Source organism: Syngnathus acus, chromosome 13 (genome assembly GCF_901709675.1).
Source record: "Syngnathus acus chromosome 13, fSynAcu1.2, whole genome shotgun sequence".
NCBI classification, from domain to species: Eukaryota; Metazoa; Chordata; class Actinopteri; order Syngnathiformes; family Syngnathidae; genus Syngnathus; species Syngnathus acus.
Genome location: NC_051098.1, coordinates 169,545 through 192,179, shown reverse-complemented (window position 1 = coordinate 192,179; position 22,635 = coordinate 169,545). Strand labels below are relative to the sequence as shown.

Genomic DNA, 22,635 nt, shown 5'->3' with positions numbered 1-22,635 from the left:
GGTCATCCTGGAAGAGGGATCCTCCCATCTGTGGTCTCTTCTCAAGGTTTCTCATTTTCCCTAGTAGGAGTTTTGAGTTTTTCCATGCCCTCCTGGGAGTTTAAGATCAGGGGATGTTTGAGAATAATTGTCAATTTTTGCACATGTTGTCCTGAATGTTGTTAGCGACCTAAATGTTGTACAGAGGCCGAGATGTACCGGAGTCAAATTCCTTGTTTGGCATGCTCAATCTTGGCAAATAAAGATTGATTTGATATGATTTGATGACTGACAGGGCCCCAGTAACAGTTCATACAGCAGGTAACTTAGTGCTTTGTGCATGAATACAATTAGCATGAACAGACCCTCATCATGGAAAATGCTAGAAGAAATACATAAAAGCGACAACGAAAGAGAGACTGAGAAAGTGTGTGGTGAAGTCTATTTGACGCTATTCCAATCGGGCATCAAGGAGGAAGACTTCAAGGGTTTCAGTGCACAGGAGAAAGATGTTGCTGCGGTATTACTGCCGCGTCACAGGCAGTGTTTGGAAAGAAATGTTAAGGTTTGTTTAAAAGGCTTTCAATGTACCGTCTTTTTTTGTAAATAATTCGCGTGCACATGCGGCTTTTAGTACGGTGCAGCTTATCTATGAAAAAAACTAAATTTTCCCATAATCTTTGCTCGTGAGGCTTATAATCAGGTGAGGCTTATAGTCCAGAAATTACAGTACATTCTTCATTCTTCTCCCATTTGGGCTGGGCTTACAGTATACGTCACCTCTCTATGAGCCAGCAAGAGCAACTCTGCCATCTAGTGGTCAGCATTAGCCACTACAATGCTCATGGACTTGATTTTAGGTGGAGAGTTGGCCGGTCTTATCCTGATGATGATGATGATGATAGAACTTTATTCATCCCACAGCGGGGAAATTTACTTGTCACAGCAGCGTACAAGAGTGCAAGAATAAAGAGACGAGGGCCAAATGTAAAAATGGGTCAGCAACCCACGGCTCCAGAGCCACATTTTTAGCACTCCCCTAGCGGCTCCCTGGAGCTTCTGCAAAAATGCGTGAAAATGGAAAAATATTTTTTTGTTGTTGTTTTTTTTAAATATGGTTTTTAGACGGTAATCATGACACAAACATTCTTATGCTGTAAAAATGTACAGGACTGTCTCATAAAATTTGAATATTGTGATAAAGTTCTTTATTTTCTGTAATGCACTTAAAAAAACAAAAATGTCATACATTCTGGATTCCTTGCAAATCAACTGAAATATTGCAAGCCTTTTATTATTTTAATATTGCTGATTATGGTTTACAGCTTAATCTGCTGTTCACTTCAAACACGCTCCATACGAACACAATGCTCTCGTATCAGACGCTTGCTCGATCACCTGCTCGTTTGCTGTCACAATGTACCCTACACAAATCCGAAATTAAGAAAACTCAAAAATCCTATCTAAAAAAATTTGAATATTTCCTCAGACCAAGTAAAAAATAAAGATGCCAACTTTTTTCTACATGCGCGGTTACGCTCACTGCCGTTGTCCCGACTGTTTCTGCACGGCGGTGCATTTTCCTTAGTGCGTGGCTATGTCACGTCTCCGCTCTCGCCCTGCTGGCCTATGGCATCATGTGCCCTCTGTGCTAGACCTCTGAGGCGCGCGTCGCCAATACGGAACTGCTAATCGTCAGTCCTCACAGTTTTGTCTGTTTTGACACGCACGCCTGGCACCTGATTCTCGTTTGCCTGACCCGCTGTGTTACGAGATGCCTGCACAACGCGAGCCCGCTGACCGACTTGTCATTTTGAAATGTAAACGTGCAACGGCTTCGCTCTGCTCTTGCCGTGCTGACCAGCTGCTGCGCCCTGCTGCCCAGCGCGAGGGCATCCGCACAAGACTCATTAGAATTTTATGACGAGCAAACAGGACGATCCGATCGGGGGTGACAAGCAGACACGCAGTTCTACTCCGCTGCTAATATGTTGACGCAGACGGAGTGAATAAAGTGCGGGAGGCTGAGATAAAATGTTGTTAGAACTGCTAAGCCAATCCACTGTAAGAACACAGATCAACATGTTCCCATTAGCCATTATGGGCAGACAAAGCCCTGCACTACAAAAAGCAAAAAGCCACGACCATCGGGGAGTCACTGATGGTGTAGGGGTGCACCTGCCTGTCTTGTTGCCTGGGTTGTGCGTGTGTGTGTGTGTGTGTGTGTGTGTGTGTGTGTGTGTGTGTGTGTGTGTGTGTGTGTGTGTGTGTGTGTGTGTGTGTGTGTGCGTGCGTGCGTGCGTGCGTGCGTGCGTCTGCGTGCGTGCGTGCGGCAGACTAAAAAAATTAAAAAAAATAAATAAAAAATCCGCGATGCACCAAATCTATCCGCAATATTTGTTTAAAAAAAAAATCCACAATAGAGCAAGGCCGCGATAAGTGAAGCGTGAACCAGCGAGGGATTACTGTGTACCCTTTGTTGGCAATACTTATTTCCTCCATTGTATACTTACCCATAAGACAGAGTTGGTGAGCTACTACTTTTTTTTTAACCAGTGCTAAAAATAAAGTGTAACGAGCAATTTTTGATGCTGAAATATCGAGGTACAGTACCGGTATCCACACTAGAGGCAACCCCCTGATTTTTACCACCATTTGTCAGAAAAGTTGATGAATCTAGCATTCGCTACCTTTGCAAGCATTCACTGCTCAGTGAGCATGACCTTAACCAACTTAGCTATGGTCTACAGCTGATTAGTCAAGAACAGAAAAATGTTTTACGAAAAACTATTTTTCCTGTTGAAAGAAGAATGTGTATTCTTTCATTTGGTAGATTCCATGTGTAAAAACTCTTAGGACAACTTAATATTTTGTGGGTCTTGAAAGATCTGTCAAAATGCTCTAAAATGGAAGGCACTCTAGTTGTCTTTTCTGGAAATGGCTTATTGAATGAGTTAAAATGCAATAGCTGTTTCATCATTTTGTCTTGTGAAAAAAAAACAGAAGAACATTAATTTCTAACAACAATCTGTTAAGCTGTTAATACAAAAATGTATGCCTCAAGGCTTGTTCTTTCAACTCAGGAATTACCGTTTTGGCCCGAATATAAGATGATGTTTTTTGCATTGAAATAAGACTGAAAAAGTGGGGGTCGTCTTGTATTCGGGGTCTAGACATTATACCGATTTTCACTTGTGCGCAGCGGTAAGTTAAAGGTTGCTGGTATCGACTGAGTATTAGACTTAGACTTAGACAAACTTTATTGTCATTTTGTCAACACTGGGTGTACACAAAACGAAATTTCGTTGCATACGGCTTTCAACAATGTAGTGGTATTGCGGCTGGTTAAAAAGTGACATTCTATATAAAAATATGAAATAAGATAAGTATAAAGTACACAGTGCAGCAGTGATAAAGTATGTAAACAGTGCAGGAGACAAAAACAGTATTTACAAGTGTGCAGAGGAATGCTACGTTTGAATGTTCAACAGTCTGACGACAGCAGGGAAGAAACTATTGCAGAACCTGGTGGACCTGCAGCGGATGCTGCGAAACCTCTTCCCAGAGGGCAGGAGGGAGAACAGTCCATGGTGGGGGTGTGATGGGTCACTGATAATATTACGGGCTCGGGACACGCAGCGCTGGGATGACAAGTCCTGAATGGAGGGAAGAGGAGCCCCGATGATCCTCTCTGCTGTCCTCACCACTCTCCTCAGGTTCTTCCAATCGGAGGCGCTGCAACCTCCACACCACACCGAGAGACAGCTTGTCAGAATGCTCTCTATGGTGCTTCGGTAGAACGTCCTCATGATGGGTGGGGGCAGGTGGGCTCTCCTCATCCTCCGCAGGAAGTACAAGAGCTTCTGTGCCCTCCTGACCAGTGTTCTGGTGTTCACAGTCCAGGTGAGGTCGTCTGTGATGTGGACTCCCAGGAATTTAGTGCTGCTGACCACCTCCACAGCTGAGCTGTTGATGATCAGTGGAGCGTGGTGAGGCTGGTTCTTCCTGAAGTCGACGATGATCTCCTTCGTCTTCTCCACATTCAGGACCAGGCTATTTTCTCTGCACCAGCCCACCAACTGCTCCACCTCCTCTCTGTAGTCCAGGTCGTTGTTGTCCCTGATGAGGCCTACCACCGTTGTGTCGTCTGCAAACTTCACGATGTGATTGGTGGTGAACCTGGGGGCGCAGTCGTGTGTCATCAGGGTGAACAGCAGGGGGCTCAGGACGCAGCCCTGAGGGGAGCCTGTGCTGAGGGTGATGACATCTGAGGTGTTCTGTCCGACCCGGACTGACTGAGGTCTGTTGGTGAGGAAGTCTAGCAGCCAGTTTCGAAGGGGGGTGCTGAAGCCCAGGTGTTCCAGTTTTTCCACCAGATGCTGTGGAATGATGGTGTTAAACGCTGAGCTGAAGTCCAGGAACAGCAACCGCACGTGGGTGTTCCTCTCCTCCAGGTGAGCCAGGCTCAGGTGAAGAACGGAGGAGATGGCATCCTCAGTAGAGCGGTTCTGCCGGTAGGCAAACTGGAACGGATCGAATGTTGGGGGGAGTCTGGAGACGATGTGTTCTTTGAGCAGCCTTTCGAAGCACTTCATCATGATGGGGGTCAGTGCCACAGGTCTGTAGTCATTCAATGAGGTGATTTGAGGTTTCTTCGGCACCGGAATGATGGAGGCAGCCTTGAAGCATACTGGCACTTTGGCTTGGTCCAGCGAGATGTTAAAAATGTCTGTGATGACAGCTGGCCTGCACATTCCTTGAACACCCGCCCCGGTATGTTGTCGGGGCCTGGGGCCTTACGTGGGTTGACTCTTCTCAGAGTCTTCCACACGTCGGCTGAGTCAAGGCAGAGTGCCTCCTCTTCCTGGTGGGGAACAGTTTTAACTGCAGGAGTGCTGTTTAGTGCCTCAAACCGCCCAAAGAAGTTATTTAGACCATTTAGGAAGTCAGCATCAACCTCACCCACCGGGGGGGAGGGTAAGTTGTAGTCCGTGATCGCCCGTATGCCTTGCCACATACTCCTGGTGTTATTGGCGTCGTGGAAACCTTCGCTTCGCTAACCTGATGGCACGGTTCAAGTTGGCCCTCGCTGTCCTCAGTGCCTCCTTGTCGCCAGACTTGAAGGCTGAGTTCCGTGCTCGTAGCGTATGACGGACCTCCTCAGTCATCCAGGGTCGTTGGTTGGCTCGGGTGATGATGTTCTTAGTGGTGCTGACGTCATCGGTGCATTTGTTGACGTAGGCTGACACAGTCATGGCGTACTCATCAATGTCGATCTGATTGTCATATGTTGCTGCTGATTTGAACATGTCCCAGTCAGAGCACTCAAAGCAGTCCTGGTTTGCTCTGATCAGCAGGGGCCTGTATGCAGGGATTAGCATAACAGATAGGTGGTCTGAAGAGCAGAGGTGGGGGCGGGGGGCTGCTCTGAATGCATCCTTTATATTGGTGTAAACCAAGTCCAGAGTGTTCTCTCTCCGAGTTGGAAAATCCACGTGTTGGTAAAAATGAGGGAGAATAGTCTTAATGTTAGCCTGGTTGAAGTCCCCAGCAATGATGAAAACACCCTCTGTGTGCGTGGATTGCAGCTCACTGATTGTCCGATAGAGAACACTCATGGCCTCTTTAGTATTAGCGCTAGGAGGCACATACACAGCCGTGATGCTAACAACAGTAAACTCCCTGGGCAGGTAGAAGGGTCTGCAGTTAACAGTCAAAAGCTCGAGGTCCGAAGAGCAGAAGCTGGCGACAGATCTAGCATTTTTGCACCAGTTGTTGTTGATGTAGACACACAGCCCACCTCCTCGGGATTTACCGCTTAGCTCGCTGTTTCTGTCGGCGCGGAATGTAGCGAGCTCCTCCAGGCTAACGGCGTTGTCCGGTATTGATGAGTTCAGCCATGTCTCCGTCAGGATGAGAGCGCAGCAGTTTCTAACCTCCCTCTTTGAAGAGAGTTCCAGTTGTAGATGGTCCATTTTATTATCCAGTGAGCGGACGTTGGAGAGGAAGATGGATGGAAGCGGCGGTTTGTAGGGGTTAGCTTTAAGCTTAGCCGTTAGCCCACCTCGACAGCCGCGCTTTCGCCGCCGGTCACACCGCCTACGCTTACTCCTCCTCCGGCGTGTGCTGCCCGGCGAGCCCGCTGCATCGTGAGCTTCTGGGGCTAGTGCCCTAAGCACTCCGAGGCTACGTAAACAGACTAGGGTAGTTGTGGCTACGAGTCCGAAAACACTTGATGACCGTACCTCCAGCAGGCGCTGGCGATCATACACTAATCTACTGGATGGATAAACTAAACTTTGTGTTGTTTGTAGTGTCCTAGGCAACATATTTTGTGAAAATACTCGTCGGTTGTCGAGAGCCGTTGCGGCCGCAGCCAACTGGGGGCCGCCATCTTGGAATGTTGCTGTGATCGTGTGCGTCTTTGACACAAAGTGAGTACAGTGGAGCCTCGGTTTTCGAACGTCCCGGTTCTCGAACAAATCGGTATTCGAACAAAAAATTCGAGATTTTTTTTGCTTCGGATGTCGGACAAAATTCGGTTGTCGAACCTCGCGAGATGACCCGAGAGGACTCGCATGCCAACTGACTCCGTTCGTTATTACGTTCTCATTAAAGGAAGTAAGATGGCGGCGCGTGCACACGCTGCGGCCTCTCTCTGTCCCGAACGGTGTTTTGTTTTGTCGTTTAATGTGGGTTTGTCCGCCAGTTTTGTGTGTTCGTCTCGTCGTACCGGGTTGTGCTTCAAGTGCGGCGGGCTGGTTCTGCTCGACATCGGCGAAAGCGAGTTTTGTGGCGACCTGAACTTTGAAGCGGGGACATTAAAGGCGCTCGGTCTGCGCCGTCCTGGAGCGTCGCCGGACTCGCCTGCTATTCTTCCCCCGGTTGGGCGTCCGGGCCTGGCTGGCGGCCACCCCAGCTCGCCCGGCCGTGCCTTCCATTCTTCTGGCGGACGTTCGATCGCTGGACATCAACATGCCTGCTGAGTTCTGCGGACCGGACAGTGCGTAGCTGCTGTGCGTCTGGAGCGGATGGCGCGCTATCGGGCGGACCGGGCCATTGTACGAGGGGGAACATCGCGTGGAGGTGGACTGTGCGTCTACATCCGTGAAGAATGGTGCCGGGACTTTGTTGTGAGATGCCAGCACTGCTCGCCACTGGCGAAGTTTGTGATCTCCGGGCTGTTGGGGTCCTGAACTCTCTCCCCGTTGTTTTACTTGTGTGTTAATCGTGTGCTGTGTCTCGTCACCGTGGGATAGGGGGAACGGTATTTCGGTTTCTTTGTGTGTCCTAGCATGAAGGAATTGACAATAAAGCTGATTCTGATTCTGATTCTGATTCTGATTACTCTGAGGATTGCATCAACTCTAATCATGCCTCCAAAGAAAGCAAGTGAGAATAATAAAGCCATCCTGAAACACAAAGACGCTCCTAAAGCAATGCGACACTGAGCACCCGGTGCGCTGCAGTTGCGCGATCGGACAAAATAAAGCTTTCTGCGCACTGATGTCCACTTAAATTTTGGAAAGTACAGCAGGACTTAAAAAATATTTTCTAAATTTCAGCGACGGCTCTGTCACAATAATGCGATAATGCGACCAGCGCGGTGCAGTTGCGCGGTCGGCAACGCGCTACGGTTGCGCGTTCGGCGGTGCGCTGCAGTTGCGCGATTGGACAAAAATGCGCAAATGAAAAAATGCTTAAAAAGACGTTTTTTTTTTTTTGGCTTGGAACGGATTCATTTTTTTCCATTATTTGTAATGAGAAAATATGATTCGGAATTTGAACGATTCACTTCTCGAACAGCCTTCTGGAACAGATTGTGTTCGAAAACCGAGGCTCCACTGGCCATTCAGCCTGAACTATTCCATTAAATGTTTATAGCAAATGACATAACTTTCATGTCTTAACACAGCTCACAAATCTAAAGTTTTTACCAAAATCACCATGTCTTTCATATTTGAAGACCACATAAAATAAATACAAATTCTGTGTGGGAAAAAAAACTTCTGGAAATATTCAACATATGTATCTGCGTTCATACTTTATTAATACCGTTTTGGCCTGAATATAAGACGATGTTTTTTGCATTGAAATAAGACTGAAAAAGTGGGGGTCGTCTTATATTCGGGGTCTAGACATTATACCCATTTTCACTTGTGCGCAGCGGTAAGTTAAATGTTGCTGGTATCGACTGAGTATGTTGCTGTGATCGTGTGCGTCTTTGACACAAAGTGAGTATATACATTTCATTGTTACTACTGTCCACTGTTGTGCCGTTTGTCCGATCGCGGTTTGCTTCGAGAGCACGCCGTTTGATTGACAGCTGGCACGCTCCTTTAAGTTTGCCTGGCATCGTACGAGTAGCCGTTACGCAGCGGCACGGCGGCTAACGGTCGCCAGCAAATGTATTTTGTTGTCTCGATTGATGATTATGATTGGTGTGTTGCCGAGAGTATTTCAGTTACGGTTATTTATTTATTTATTTATTTGCCAATAATTCAGTAAAGCAATCAAAACTGAACCACGTCTTCCCTCCTGTGTTCTGACCGACACCCGGGGGTGAAAAGAGCATAACCATCCGAGCCAACCCCCTATACCAGGGGTGTCAAACTCGTTTTTTTCACGGGTCGCATTGTAGTCATAGCTTCTTTCGGAAGGCCATTATGACTGTCAACCCAAATAAATGTATGAGCACCTCGTATTATATACAGTAAAAGCTACAAAACAAACTGACAAATAACTCGTTTTCAAATCAGACGAGTAAAAACTGGTCGAATATTAAAAAAAAGATATTATTAAAAGTGAAGACAATTTGCAATTCTAGTAATGACACGAATTTGATGCACAATTTGTCTTCGCGGACCACATAAAATGATGTGGCGGGCCGCATCTGGCCCCCCGGGCCTTGAGTTTGACACCTGTGCCCTATACAGTCCTCAGGCTCCCCAACAATAGCGGTAGCAGTTTGCATTATTTTATTGCAATGTTTTTCCTTATTCAGATTTGTTTCAAGACTACAGTTAGACTTCACTTTGATGTTTAATGCAGTTATTGCAATTTTGTTGTTTTATCACAGTAGATTGGTTTATTTACATTTCAAAAACCAGAAGCCATTCATTTATAAATGTGATTGTACTTTAGTTTACATGTTCAGATATTAAGATGTGATAGGCAGTTTTTGCATGATTTGAATGAGGCAAAATAACGTGTTTTTTCTCTCGAATACATTGTTATAATCATTTGTTTCAGATGTAATTATTTTCTGTATAAAAATTAAATTTGGTGTTCAAAAAGTCTTTTTTCAAACTTGAGTCTTGAAAAAGAGGGGGTCGTCTTATATTCGGGGTCATCTTATATTCGGGCCAATACCGTATATAAAAACAAATACATACCAACCACTCAAAATAAGGTATTCTACACTTCATGTTGCCTATGATTTTTATGACAACACGGTAAACCACATACAACAATGAACACCAGACTCCTCCATCACTTACCCAGCAGAAAGGCAAATTGGATAGCCTTGTCTTTCACATGAGCAGGAGAATCTGCAATGCAGGAGCAGCGGCGGCTGAATGAGTTGGCCAGCACTAATGTGACTTTCACCCCATGGTCCATCAAAGCCTGGACACAGTGGTGTAGAAGGTGCCTGGGATGCGGGTAGGAGGAAGAAAATGTATTTTCCATAGCAACACACATTTAATAACACATTTTAAGCCTTCATTAAAATAGATGAAAAACAACAGAGGTTAAAATCATGTTTATATTAAAATGACCTAGTGACAAAAGAAACATGTACAGTGGAATATCGATTCAATGAACCTAGACCCAACGCCTCAGCAGTCAAAGTCTGTTAGTTCCACAATTGGTTACAACTGTGCCACAGCACAATTAAACGGAGATGTGGCACAATGAACAGACAGACTGATTCACGTTTTCACTTCCGTTGTCACAGACATATAGTAGACTTGAGCAGCCTCACTAGACTATGTGGGTAGGTGACTTTCCCACCAGAAGGTATATATAGAGATGCTATGGCTATGTTCACACCGCAGGTATTAATGCTCAATTTGAATTTTTTGGTGGCATCCGATTGTTTCGTGTAACGGTTCACATTCTATATTTAAATGCGGCCTCAGTCTGGTGTGTGAAAATAGGCATCACCAAAGTAACCCGCATGCACAGAGGAAAGGGATGGCATTCACAACGTAGTACATCTGCGGAGTAAATGTGGAATAGCGGGCAGGTGCCACAGGCTTATTTTTTTTAATATCTCATATCCACAGAGGAGCAATTTGGGAAGAGGTGGAAATACAGTATTTTGGAGAAATTCGGTGAGGGTTTTTGATCACATTTCACGGGGACGTCAACTAAGATGGCATCATACTATTGCCACGTGCAATGAATTAACTGTCTACTGCTACTATCACTGTAAATGTCTACTTTATGCTTGATGCTTCAAGCGGGATTAAATTAAAGTAAAATATAAAGTAAGTACTGTTACTCAAAACGAATTTGGACATTCAAGGACAATTAGAACAGTCAGTCTTCCTCCCAGCAATTTGTCTGCCCTGGTTGGGGCGTTGGTTCGGAAGTCGAAAATTGGTTCATAAGTAGATGTCAAAAAATCGTGGCGCTCCGGTTCGTATCTTGAAAAGTTCGTTAGTACAGGTGTTCGTAAGTAGAGGTACCACTGTAAGACCTCAAATATAAATGGAAGTGAAACGTGAAAATAAATAGCAAAGCAAAGCAAAAGCGAAGCAATCATTTCAAATTATAGTGACCAAACTTGCTCGTTCACACTCATCAGGAGAGATGGAGGTGAGGGTTGTGGTGGGGTTAGGGAATGGGTGGGCGTAGTTAAACAAGTACCGTATTTTTCGCACCAAAAGGCGCACTGGATTATAAGGCGCACCCTCATTGAATTTTTTATTTTAGAAATTATTTCATATATAGGGCGCACCGGATTAAAAGGCGCATAAAATAGAAGCTATACTGCAACAAACTGAGGTTGACTAGGGTTGCGGTATGCATCCACTAGCCAATAACCAATGAGCCCTCTGTAAACAATCGCGTTTCTCAAACAATCTCCTATAAAATGATCAGAACTGACTAAAGTTCGATCTAACACTGGTACTGCTTACCTATGTTTCTCTTCCATATCGATCCGTAAATTTACTCGAAACATTAACAGAGCAGTCTATTTTGACATGAAATAGCCTTGTGCGTATAGCAGCTATTATTATAGCATTAGCCACCCGCAAACTCCCATGAGCCTCAGCTCGCAGACCCCCATGAGGCTCAGCAAAGTGTAAACAATCGCGTTTCTCAAACGATCTCCTATAAAATGATCGGAACTGACTAAAGTTTGATCTAACACATTGGTACTGCTTACCTATGTTTCCCTTCCATATCAATCCGTAAATTTACTCGAAACATTAACGGAGCAGCCTATTTTGAAATGAAATAGCCTCGCGGGTACAACAGCTATTCGGTGACGCCCCCTGACCACAGTTGCCGTAATGTTGGGAAGCGATGCGACCTTGTAATTTACTAGTCGTACTAAAACGCACTGAAACATTTTGGCAGAGCACTGTGTACAACCAGTATGGATCAACAAATTCATCAATTGATTCATATATAAGGCGCTCTGCATTATAAGGCGCACTGTGGTTTTTTGAGTAAAATGTAAGTTTTTAAGTGCGCCTAATAGTGCGGAAAATACGGTATGTGAATATGTCCTGACTTGTTTGTGTTCCTTACAATCCAGGTTCTCCCATTGAACTACATGCTGGGGGTTCAGTCAGTCCTTAAATGCACCACAGCTGTCAGAGTGTCACTGTTATCAAATGCACACAGCAGCTGATCCATACACACAAACTGAATATGTGCCTATGCAGCACAATCAGACCGACAGCTCGCTCGGCTGGGAATCGCGGTGGCTGGTTTCTCTGAAGTGCAGCGGCCGGGCTCTGGCGAGATCAGGGCAGGTGGATACACCTACCACTGGTTTGATCGACTCGACGGTCAGCACAAGGAGGGAGTGGCCATTGCGGTGGCCAACCGGGTGGCGTCGCAGATAAAGGTCACGTTGGTCTCGGAGCGTATTATGCGACTACGGCTCGCACACTCGTATAGTATTGTTTGTCAAAGTGTACGCTCCCACCGGGACGAGTGAGCTGTCTGCGAAGGAAGACTTCTATGCTGAACTCAGTTCGGTTGTGGACGCTGTTCCTGGGAGGGGCACGCTGATTTTTCTTGGAGACTTCAATGCTGTCACTGGTATCTGCAGGGACGGCTACGAGGCAAATGTCGGTCCTCGCGGGTCTGGAAATGTCCCCAATGGGGAACTTGACACCAACTCCACCATGATGCTTAACTTTGCCAGGAGTCATGGTTTGAGAGTTGGTGGATCATGGTTCCAGAGGCCGAATTTGTGGCATTGGACCTGGTATTCAAATACCGGCCTGGTCAGGAAGGAGATTGACCATTGTCAAGTGGCATGGTGGTACAAGATGGTGTATAATTGGGTATCGAATTAGGCCCAGGCACATTGGCTATCCTAAAATATATAGTAGTTCCAAAATTTCACCAGGAGATGGTGTTAAAGCTTGACATTGGGGTGACCTGATGGAAATTAATAAATCTAATAAATTAAATTGTTAGCAATTGGCAGGACATGACCTGTTCGAGCACGTAGTAACGCACAACTTTAGAATATGATTTTGCTATGCTATAATTTTAATCTGTACCAGCTTGAGCAATATCAATACTGTGTTTTTCGGACTATAAATCTCGATTTTTTTCATAGTTTGGGTGGGGGGGCGACTTATACTCAGGAGCAACTTATATGTGTAATTAGTCACAAATTTTTACTTGATCATTAACACATTACTTACTTACTAGTATAGTTGATCACTTCACATGTTATTTTCACTTTAAAATGCATGAGGGCGCACTATGGCTGTGGAACAATTGGAGCCTCACTGACAATGAGTTCCATTCACTGACTTCCGGAGTCAGGAGATTTAATGATTTGGAGTGACACAGATGGTTCGATAAACGTGTTATTTATGTTATAGTTAATTGATATATAGTTTATTTAGAGTAGCAACGTCTATGTTGTTAGACTTCAGTAGTATCCGATTGTCTAGCTAGGCCGTGAAGGCAGCGTTGGGGAAGAGCGATCATCATTGTTTGCTGTGTTGGCTCATATGCTCTTGTTTTGTGAAATAAAGAGCCGGTTACCAAACCCACGTCTTGCCTGGTACTTTGGTAACGCTACAATATAGTTACCGTATTTATTCTAATTATCGCCCAGGGTGATAATTAGAGAAGGTTTACGTCCAACGGGGGGGGGTTGGGGGCGATTAATAGCAAACACTTTTTGTCCGGTCGCCAAGGGGCACTGAAATGGGTGATAATATGTATATTTTCCTTATGTAGTATGCAATATCTGCATCTCACTGGTGTTCTTAACACTAGAATGATTCCCGAGCGCGGCACCGCTGCTGCTCACTGCTCCCCTCTCCCCCAGGGGATGGATCAAAATCACACGGGGATGGGTTAAATGCAGAGGACAAATTTCACCACACCCAGATGTGTGTGTGATGATCATTGGGACTTTAACTTTAACTTTAGAACAGCGGCTGATTTGATCTACCTCTAACAGCGGGGTGCATCAATTGACGCTTCATCGATGCGACACGTTACCGGCGCACATCACATGTTGCGCATGTCATGTTATCGCCATCGTCTTGTTCGAGCGCACGCCCCGATATTGAAATTGTGTGAGGATATTGTAGCGAAGTGACGACTGTAATTGTATCATAGTTTATGGAGAAAAACAATTTAAAAGGGACATTCGACGTGCTGTCAAATCAGTCATATTTAAACTTGCGCAATGACGTCGGCATGCAGTCGCGGAGGAAAACGTACGTTTTGGGGGGAATTTTTAGCTTAGCAGAATGGGCGATAATTAGAGGTATCAATGTTTTTTATTTATGTCATCGCTAACACACACTGGGAGATTATTAGAATATGGGTGATAATTAGAATAAATACGGTATATAGTATATAACTATATTGTACTCCCCGGGAGTCCCAGCCGCAATCGGCGGCATTCAGGGAGTCCGCGCCGCAATCGGCAGCATACGGGGAGTCCCAGCCGCAATCCTAATCGGCGGCATTCGGGGAGTCCGCGTGCAATCGGCGGCATACGGGGAGTCCCAGCTGCAATCGACAGCATACGTGGAGTCCCAGCCGCAATTGGCGGCATTCGGGGAGTCCCCGCCGCAATCTGCGGCATATGGGGAGTGACTATAATATATACGTAGATCTGTGGAACAATTGGAGCTGCAACTGACGACGAGGCTGATGTCAGCGGCGCATGGAGTTCCAGACACAACTGCTGGTCTTTTTTGTTATTTTTAAGTGACGCAGAGGACGAAGATTTCGATGGATTTAATGATTTGGAGTGACACGGATGGTTCGATAAAATTGTTGTTTATATTGTAGTTTGATATATAGTTTATATATAGTTATATGGGCCTGTGGAATAAGTTGAATTGCAACTGACGTCAGCGGCGCACCACACACACTTCCGGGGTTAGAAGCGCCGGTGTTTACACAAAGGACAAAGATTCCAATGAATTTAATGATTTGGAGTGACACGGATGGTTCAATAAAATTGCTGTTTATATTATTATCTGATATATAGTTTATATCTAGTTATATGGGCCTGTGGAATAATTTGAACTGAAACTGACGACGAGTCCGACGTCAGCGGCGCGCCGCACACGCGGCGTTGTTTACACAAAGGACGAAGAATTCGATGGATTTAATGATTTGGAGTGACACATATGGTTTGATAAAATTGTTCTTTATGTTATAGTTATTTGAATCACTGTTAATATTACGTCAGGCCTGTTCTCAGCTACTCGTTTGTGTTCATGTCACGTTAGCATACCGTATCGTTTAGCCTGTTGTTGCTGGTTCATGTCTGTTCTTGGTGTTGGATTTTGTCAAATAAATTTCCTTCAAATGCGACTTAAACTCCGGTGCGACTTATAAATGTTTTTTTCCCATTTATGGTGCATTTTATGGCTGATGCGACTTGTACTCCGGAGCGACTTTTAGTCCGAAAAATACGGTATATGTTAAAGTTAGAAGAACCCATCATTATGGCTAAGTATGATTATGTGTTAAGTTGATCATTACTAGACAAGATATACGTATGTGTTATTGTGAAGGAAATTGCATATAACCATATTATCAAATGTAATGTTTCAGTCATGTCTTCTTTACTAGTTTACACAACTACACACAATTTTGTATATCCTGTGTTATTGTACTTTACTTTAGGTCAGAGAATAGCATACTAACTACCAGAGATGGGGACTCGAGTCACTGTGACTTGGACTCGAGTCGACTCGAGTCGCTGTTTTGATGACTTGTGACTTGACTTGACAAAAATAAAAAAACTTGACTCGACTTGGACTTGGAAGTTAAAGACTCGGGACTTGACTTGACTTGAGACACGATGACTTGAATGACTTCCGTGTTATTTAGTTTATGTTTTCAGTTTGAATATAAATTACTTTTAAAAAAGTAATATCGATAACACGGTAGGAGCGCAGGCTGAGAATGGCGTCGTCATGATTGGATTGCTACCCTGTCAATCAATCAGTCGTGCCCTCTCTACCTACCTAACGTGTTTATTGGAGAATCACGCCCCTTTATATCAGACATGCACAAACATGTCAGCGGGAGCGGTACCTTCGGCTATCGTAATTACCTTTATGACGGCAAAAGACGGACAGCACAGTGCAAGATATGCAACAGAAACATTTCAGACAGCCAGACGACTTTGTCCGTTTGAAGTTTATAGAGCTCTGGTGTCTCCAGATGTTACAGATGAAACATAAAATGTTTCTAATGCTCTTTAATGTGTTTCTTCTTTCAGATTTTTCTCAGATTATTTTTTCATATTTGCAACTCAAATGTGTCAGACACTGTCGGCAGACGTTCATTTGTTTAGATTGAGCTGTCAATCATTGTATGAGGTAATTTCTTTTTTGTTTGATTCCATGGTGTATTTTACTGAATATCAGTAATTACAGTGCAAATCCAAATTATTGTCATATTTTTTAAACAGGTTAGACACATTGGACAATGATGGTTACTTAAAGTTACTTATATCTTGTGTTTTCACATTACTAAAATCAGATTATGCGGGTAAAATTGCAACAATAAGGTGACTTGACTTGGACTTGACTTGACCTATTTAAGGACTTGACTTGGACTTGACTTGACCTATTTAAGGACTTGACCTGACTTGCCCAAGAAAAAAATTACTTGGGACTTACTTGAGACTTGAAGGTTAAGACTTGAGACTCACTTGAGACTTGCACATGTGTGACTTGGTCCCATCTTTGCTAACTACTATTCCAAGATGAAACGTAAGGGTCAGGGCGACCTGACCACCAAACATAAAGTACACATGGGCCAGCGACAATACAGAAAGAACAAACAAACATGATCTGGAATGACTCTTGCATGTCATGTCATGTCATACGGATTCTTGTATTGATTATGTAAATCATGTAATAAAAAGCTCAGGTTTGGGATGGAACAACGGGAGATCCGACCAACAAACGGTGGTTTCATCTCTCCTGACCAGTGCCTTGCCCTGGGTGTCCGTGTCCTTATGTCTCTAAACTTCCGACTTGTCGTGGGGAGGGTCGCTTCTTCGCAATAGGCGGGATTCTCCCCTGACATTTTAAATTGGTCCTTCGAGCCGGATGGTGACGGGGTCAGTTTTTGGTACCTAGGCACCGTAACAGTTATCTGTGAGACTTAACAATTAAAGAAATTGTTAGGTCAACAGACAGGAATGCAGATGAAGTAACATCTGCATATAACTGGTTAGTTGGTTAGTTGGCAGTTATCTGTGAGACTCGACAGTTAAAGAAAGTGTTGGGTCAACAGTCAGGACTACAGATGAAGTAGCGTATAACTGGTCGTTTTTACGGTGAGGTTCAGACAAACTACTATCTGAACCAAGAGAGAGGCCTAAGAAGAATTGACACGTGTTGGTTTTGGTTGAGTAGTTGCTATGGTGATTGATGTATGAGTACAAGCTGTGTTGATTTTAGTAGGAGTGCAAGCTATGCTGGTTTTGTTAAAAGAATATATGCTATGCTGAATTTGTGAGAGTGCAAGGTTGCTGGTTGTATGACTAACTCCTGTGTTGTTGGTATTGTATGGGTATTTGAAGGAGATCTAAAACTGCCCACGATCTGTGAATTAGAATTTAGTGGCTGTTACGAACGTAGAAAAAGCCAGGGCGTAAATCAGAAAAGTATAGGATGTGTAAAGCAGGACGAAGTAAGTAATGTCGAGAAGAGTAGGGTAGAAAATCTTTAAACCGATGCTCAATTGGCGATAGAGGACACACACTCAAAAGTAAGACCAGAAACCTTGATTTACGTAAACAATAGACCAAGGATGTGCCTCGCAGACTCAGGAGCAGAAAGATCTGTTATTAGTGATGCTGGTAATATTCCAAAGTCAAAACATATAATATCAGTAACGAAAGCCAGTGGTGAGCAAACTGATAATACTGAAGATTTGCAAGACATACTCAAACATAGACAAAAGCTTGCGTCGGACACGGAAAAGACATTTTGGCTGGAAAAAGGGGCCACCTTGGTAAACGATCTCTACAGCGGTCCAGATAACAAACCGCGGCTGCCACGCTCTTTGTTATCTTGGGCAGCAGCTGTAACACATGGACTTTGCCATGTGCAAACAGGGGGGATGGTTGACCAAGTAAATAAGCAGTTCAATTCATTTGGGTTTACGCGATATGCGAAAAAAGTTTGTAGACAATGTTTGATCTGTATAAAAAATAACCCTCAGGGCAATGTAGGGCCTACAAGAGGCTTATTTCCCGAACCAGAACATCCATTCCAAACGATACATATGGACTTTATTCAATTATCAAAATCAAAGGGTTATGAATATTGCCTAGTAATTATTGATGCGTTTTCAAAGTGAGTTGAAATATTTCCCAGAGCCAAACCGGACTCTTTAACGGTGGCTAATGCATTGTGTAAACACATAATACCAACATTTGGAATCCCGAGAGTTATTAGAAGTGACACAGGCTTAGTTGGAAGAACAAATAGTACCATTAAAGATAAGCTGATTAAGACAATGAAAGAAACAGGGAGACCATGGCCTGACTATATTGATATTGTAAAAATGAATATGCATATCCTGCCTGCAGAAGGGAAAAGTCAAACTGCCTTCGAGCTATTATATGGAAGACCATACATACCTGATTTGACATTGAAATTTAAGGTCGCACAAGACTCTGTTCACGACTTGGCGTACTATAGGAAGAAAACACTTGGATATCGTTAATGTCGCGATGCCAATGAACTACCACTATCCCCGCAACAACAAGGGAATCGCCCAATCGCCATAGGAGACTAGGTCTTCATCAAGGTCATCAAGAGGAAAACGTCGCGTGAAAGGTGGGAGGGCCCTATCGAGTGCTGATAACAACGCCAACGGCAATGGAAGTGAACAGACGGAGCAACTGGATTGACCTGTCCCAGGTGAAACACCGACTGCTTGGCGACCTTGCAACAGGGTACCCTTCCCCGACTCCCAATACTCCCACGCATCAACAGTGTTTTGACGAAGGTTAAGTGCAAGTAACCTCTGACCTTCGGGCACTGCAACGATGTGCTACAACATCAACCAACGGCTGATCATCGCAACTAGTCTCCTGGCGATCATGGGGACACTGGCATAAGGCATCTTCGTTACGACAATTTACGATAACGGTAAATATAACTAATCTACGCAATTCATCCTCATGTACACTGTTGAGACTGTATGTCTACTACTCAGGTCCTGTTAAGGACCCCTTTGTTGATATAATTGTGTGTAAGATCTACTTGCCATTTAACCCTATTTGGACCTATGTTTCCATCAGTCGTGTGGCCAAAAGGTTCACCTGTTTGACCCCCATAAAAGTGTCCCCAAACAAAGTTATCTATCTAGCTTCTGCAGCCTCTCTGGCAGCATTCCGAAGCCGCAAGGCTTTGGATATGCTGCGTGCTGGGGCTCGACGAGTTTACTCCATATTTCAGTACCAGTGTTGTATGTTCATCACAAATACCGCTCCGGAATATAGGTCGCATTAGCCATAAAATGCACAATAACGTGAAAAAAACATATAAGTCGCTCCGGAGTACAAATCGCATTTTGGGGGAAATGTATTTGACAAAATCCAACACCAAGAACAGACATGAACGAGCAACAACAGGCTAAACGATAGGTATGCTAACATGACATAAAAACAAACGAAGAGCAGAGAGCGGGCCTGACGTAACATTCAGTTATTCAAATAACTATTACATAAATAACACGTTTATAAAACCACCTGTGTCACTCCAATTCATTAAATCCATCGATCGTCCTTTATGTCAACAATGGGTGCGCGCCGCTGACGGCACTTGCATTTCAAAATATTCCACAGGCCCATGTAACGATATATAAATTATATATCAAATAACTATTATATAAGCAATAATATTATCAAACCATCTGTGCACTCTAAATCAATAAATCCATCGATCAAATTCCTCATCCTTTGTCAACAACGCCGCGCGTGCGCCCTGACGTCAGCCTCGTCGTTATTCCACAGATCTAGTATATAACTATATTGTAGCGTTAACAAAGTACAAGGAAAGACGTGGGTTTGGTAAACAGCTCTTTATTTAACAAAACAAGAGTTCAACGAGCCAACAACTACTGAACTGTAACGATAAAAACATATACAAGTTGCTACACGAAATAAAATATGTAAAATAACTATAACATAAATAGTTAACCGCCACACGACGCCAAGCACCGTCGTCGACTTCCAGGCGTGTGGCGGCGTGGACTTCCATCCCCGGAGGTGGCACTTCCAGCCACGGAGGTGGAAGAGAGCTCCATAGAATAGGACCGGGCGTGCGTAAAAGCCATGTCCGAGCCCCATCCACCGTACCCGGACAGCCACCCGGCCGAGCACCGGCCCCCGACTTTCATCCGCGGAGGTGAAAGAGAGCTCCGTAGAGTAGTAACTTTTTTTTTTTTTAAATTTTGAAAATTTATGAAAAAATTCACATATAAGTCGCTCCTCAGTATAAGTCGCCCCCCCACCCAAACTATGAAAAAAAACGCGACTTATAGTCCGGAAAATACGGTAATACAAGACCAATGGTTCTGTTGGTGACACTCTCAAGGGACTCCAAATGTCTGAAACGATGCTTTATGACAGCTACACCAAAAAATCGTGAGAAGGGATGTATGTTCGATCCTACATTTCACTTGATAAACAGGAGGGAAATGTGAAGGAAATTGTATATAACCATATTATCAAATGTAATGTTTCAGTCATGTCTTCTTTACTAGTTTACACAACTACATATAATTTTATATAGCCTGTGTTATTGTACTTTACTTTAGGTCAGAGAATAGCATACTAACTACTATTCCAAGATGAAACGTAAGGGTCAAGGCGACCTGACCACCAGACATAAAGTACACATGGGCCAGGGATAGTACAGAAAGAACAACCAAACATGTTATGGAACTAGGACTGAAGTCCTCTTGCATGTCATGTCATGTCATATTGATTCTTGTATTGATTATGTAAATCATGTAATAAAAGCCTCAGGTTTGGGATGGAACAACGGGAGATCCGACCAACAAACTGTGGTTTTCATCTCTCCTGGCCAGTGCCTTGTCCTTATGTCTCTGAACTTCCGACTTGTCGTGGGAAGGGTCGCTCCTACGCAATAGGCGGGATTCTCCCCTGACAGTTATTGATGTTACAATGTTTTATCCAACCTGTATTTAACATTGTTGTTCCATCTATACATGAATGTATTAAGTTGAGAGGAGACATCAAGGGTTAAAAGTGATATTAAGTGGTGCAAGACTGCCATCCCACGCATGAGCCTGACCTAGAGGTCACCTCATCCGGTCGAGGATGCAGCTGCAGTCCTTTTTAGTAAAAAATATAGGTGTAGGACCTATGGGGACCTATAGAGGCCTATAGGGAAATCCCTGTCACGTGCAGGGAGACCTAAGGGGAAGTTACGTGCAAGGGAGGCCTATAAATATGTCGTCCTGACACAGAGCGAGACTGCTCTTCCTGGTCAGGGGGATGGCCCTGGCGCTGCCAGGAGTAAAGCATTTTTCATGCTTTTTGAGATTGGACCAAAATCGACGAAAATGAATTTCAAGAGTCTTCGAATTAGACTTTGTCAAATTTTAAGCTTCGAGGAAGGCAGAGGGGACAGCCGCTTCTGGCAGCAAGGGGGAGACGCCAATATTCCGGTGTTGGCTAATCTCCTCATCGGCAGACCTTTCCTCTTTTTAAACAAAATTCGGATTTTGAAACAAAGGAGAACTGATCCCTCGACTTGTTCAACCAAATAGCATTTTAGACCTTTTGTCTCCTCTTATGCTCTGGGATTGGTGAGTAGAATTATTGTTGTCTATTCAATTTGTAATTCTTTTTCTTGCTTATTCATTAAATTTCTTCCAAATGCTTAATTCGGTTATCGATTATTTCGTATTAACTATGTTGAGCATGGTTTTATTTGCAGTAACTAGAACTTTAAATTTTCTTTATTTCCCTATCATAGTCATTCTTTAAATCCATTCAATTCTTTCTAAAGTGAAGACAGCTTCCATCCATCATGGACAACACCTCTCACCCCCTCCATGAGATTGTGCGGTCCCTGAGTAGCTCCTTTAGCGGCAGACTTTTGCACCCTCGGTGTAGGAAGGAACGGTTCCGCAGGTCCTTCATTCCCTCTGCTGTCAGACTTTATAACATGCGTGGCACCTGATAAAATGAATGTGTTTCGTCTCTACTAGCGGCACTTGTGTTTGTCCTTGTCTGTTATTTACCCTTTTTTGGAATTTTGGCACTTGTTTTATTCTTGCACTCGTATTATTCTTGCACTCATATGCGCTGCTGTGACAAGTGAATTTCCCCGCTGTGGGATGAATAAAGTTCTATCAATCAATCAATCTTTAGTCCTTAACATCAGGTATTGTCAGATCTGGTTCGAAATAGTTATCTCAAGCTCAGCGAGGGCAAATGTGCACTAGTGTAAATAACGAATCCCTGAGGTCTTAACAAAGACATCTAAATATATCCGAGATTTAACAAAAGCCCCAAATCAGAAGAGAGCCGCCAGTAGGGCGCGGTCATTCTGACGCCGTGTCTCGACCTTAGTTACCCTACACAAGCTTCGCTTCACTTTAAAGGGATTGGCGTCATAAAAAGATTAGATCGATTCCTTCAAAATTAATTTAATAAAGGTGGTTAGCAACTCGGACGAGTCTCTTCACCCCCGGCTCATTTAACCCTTTAATGGGAAGCTGGTCGCTTAAATATAATAACTGCAGATTTTACACCATGTACTTGTGGACGGTCGCTGGACCCTGCTGCAGAACTGCAGGGTGTTCCGAAGTGCACAATTCTTCAACACCGACCACAGGCTTCTTGTGGCAACGCTGAAACTACGCCTTCGAGCTCCGAGGAGAGCGGCGCCCGGCCAGATTCAGCTGGAC

The 22,635-nt window shown here is 44.1% G+C and overlaps 1 protein-coding gene and 1 long non-coding RNA gene across 3 annotated transcripts in view; one reads left to right on the top strand and one right to left on the bottom strand.

The window, feature by feature from the left end:
* appbp2 (amyloid beta precursor protein (cytoplasmic tail) binding protein 2) overlaps nt 1–22,635 on the bottom strand; it is a 226,908-nt gene that overhangs the window by 120,002 nt on the left and 84,271 nt on the right. For both annotated transcript variants that reach the window (XM_037268417.1, XM_037268418.1), the window contains exon 3: nt 9,480–9,631. In XM_037268417.1, the coding sequence (XP_037124312.1) occupies nt 9,480–9,631 (152 nt within the window). The remainder of the gene's footprint in view (nt 1–9,479; nt 9,632–22,635) is intronic.
* On the top strand, nt 5,464–21,516 carry LOC119132906. Its single transcript, XR_005099991.1, has 4 exons — nt 5,464–5,474; nt 11,963–11,972; nt 12,023–12,025; nt 21,078–21,516. It is a non-coding gene; the product is annotated as an uncharacterized LOC119132906 (long non-coding RNA).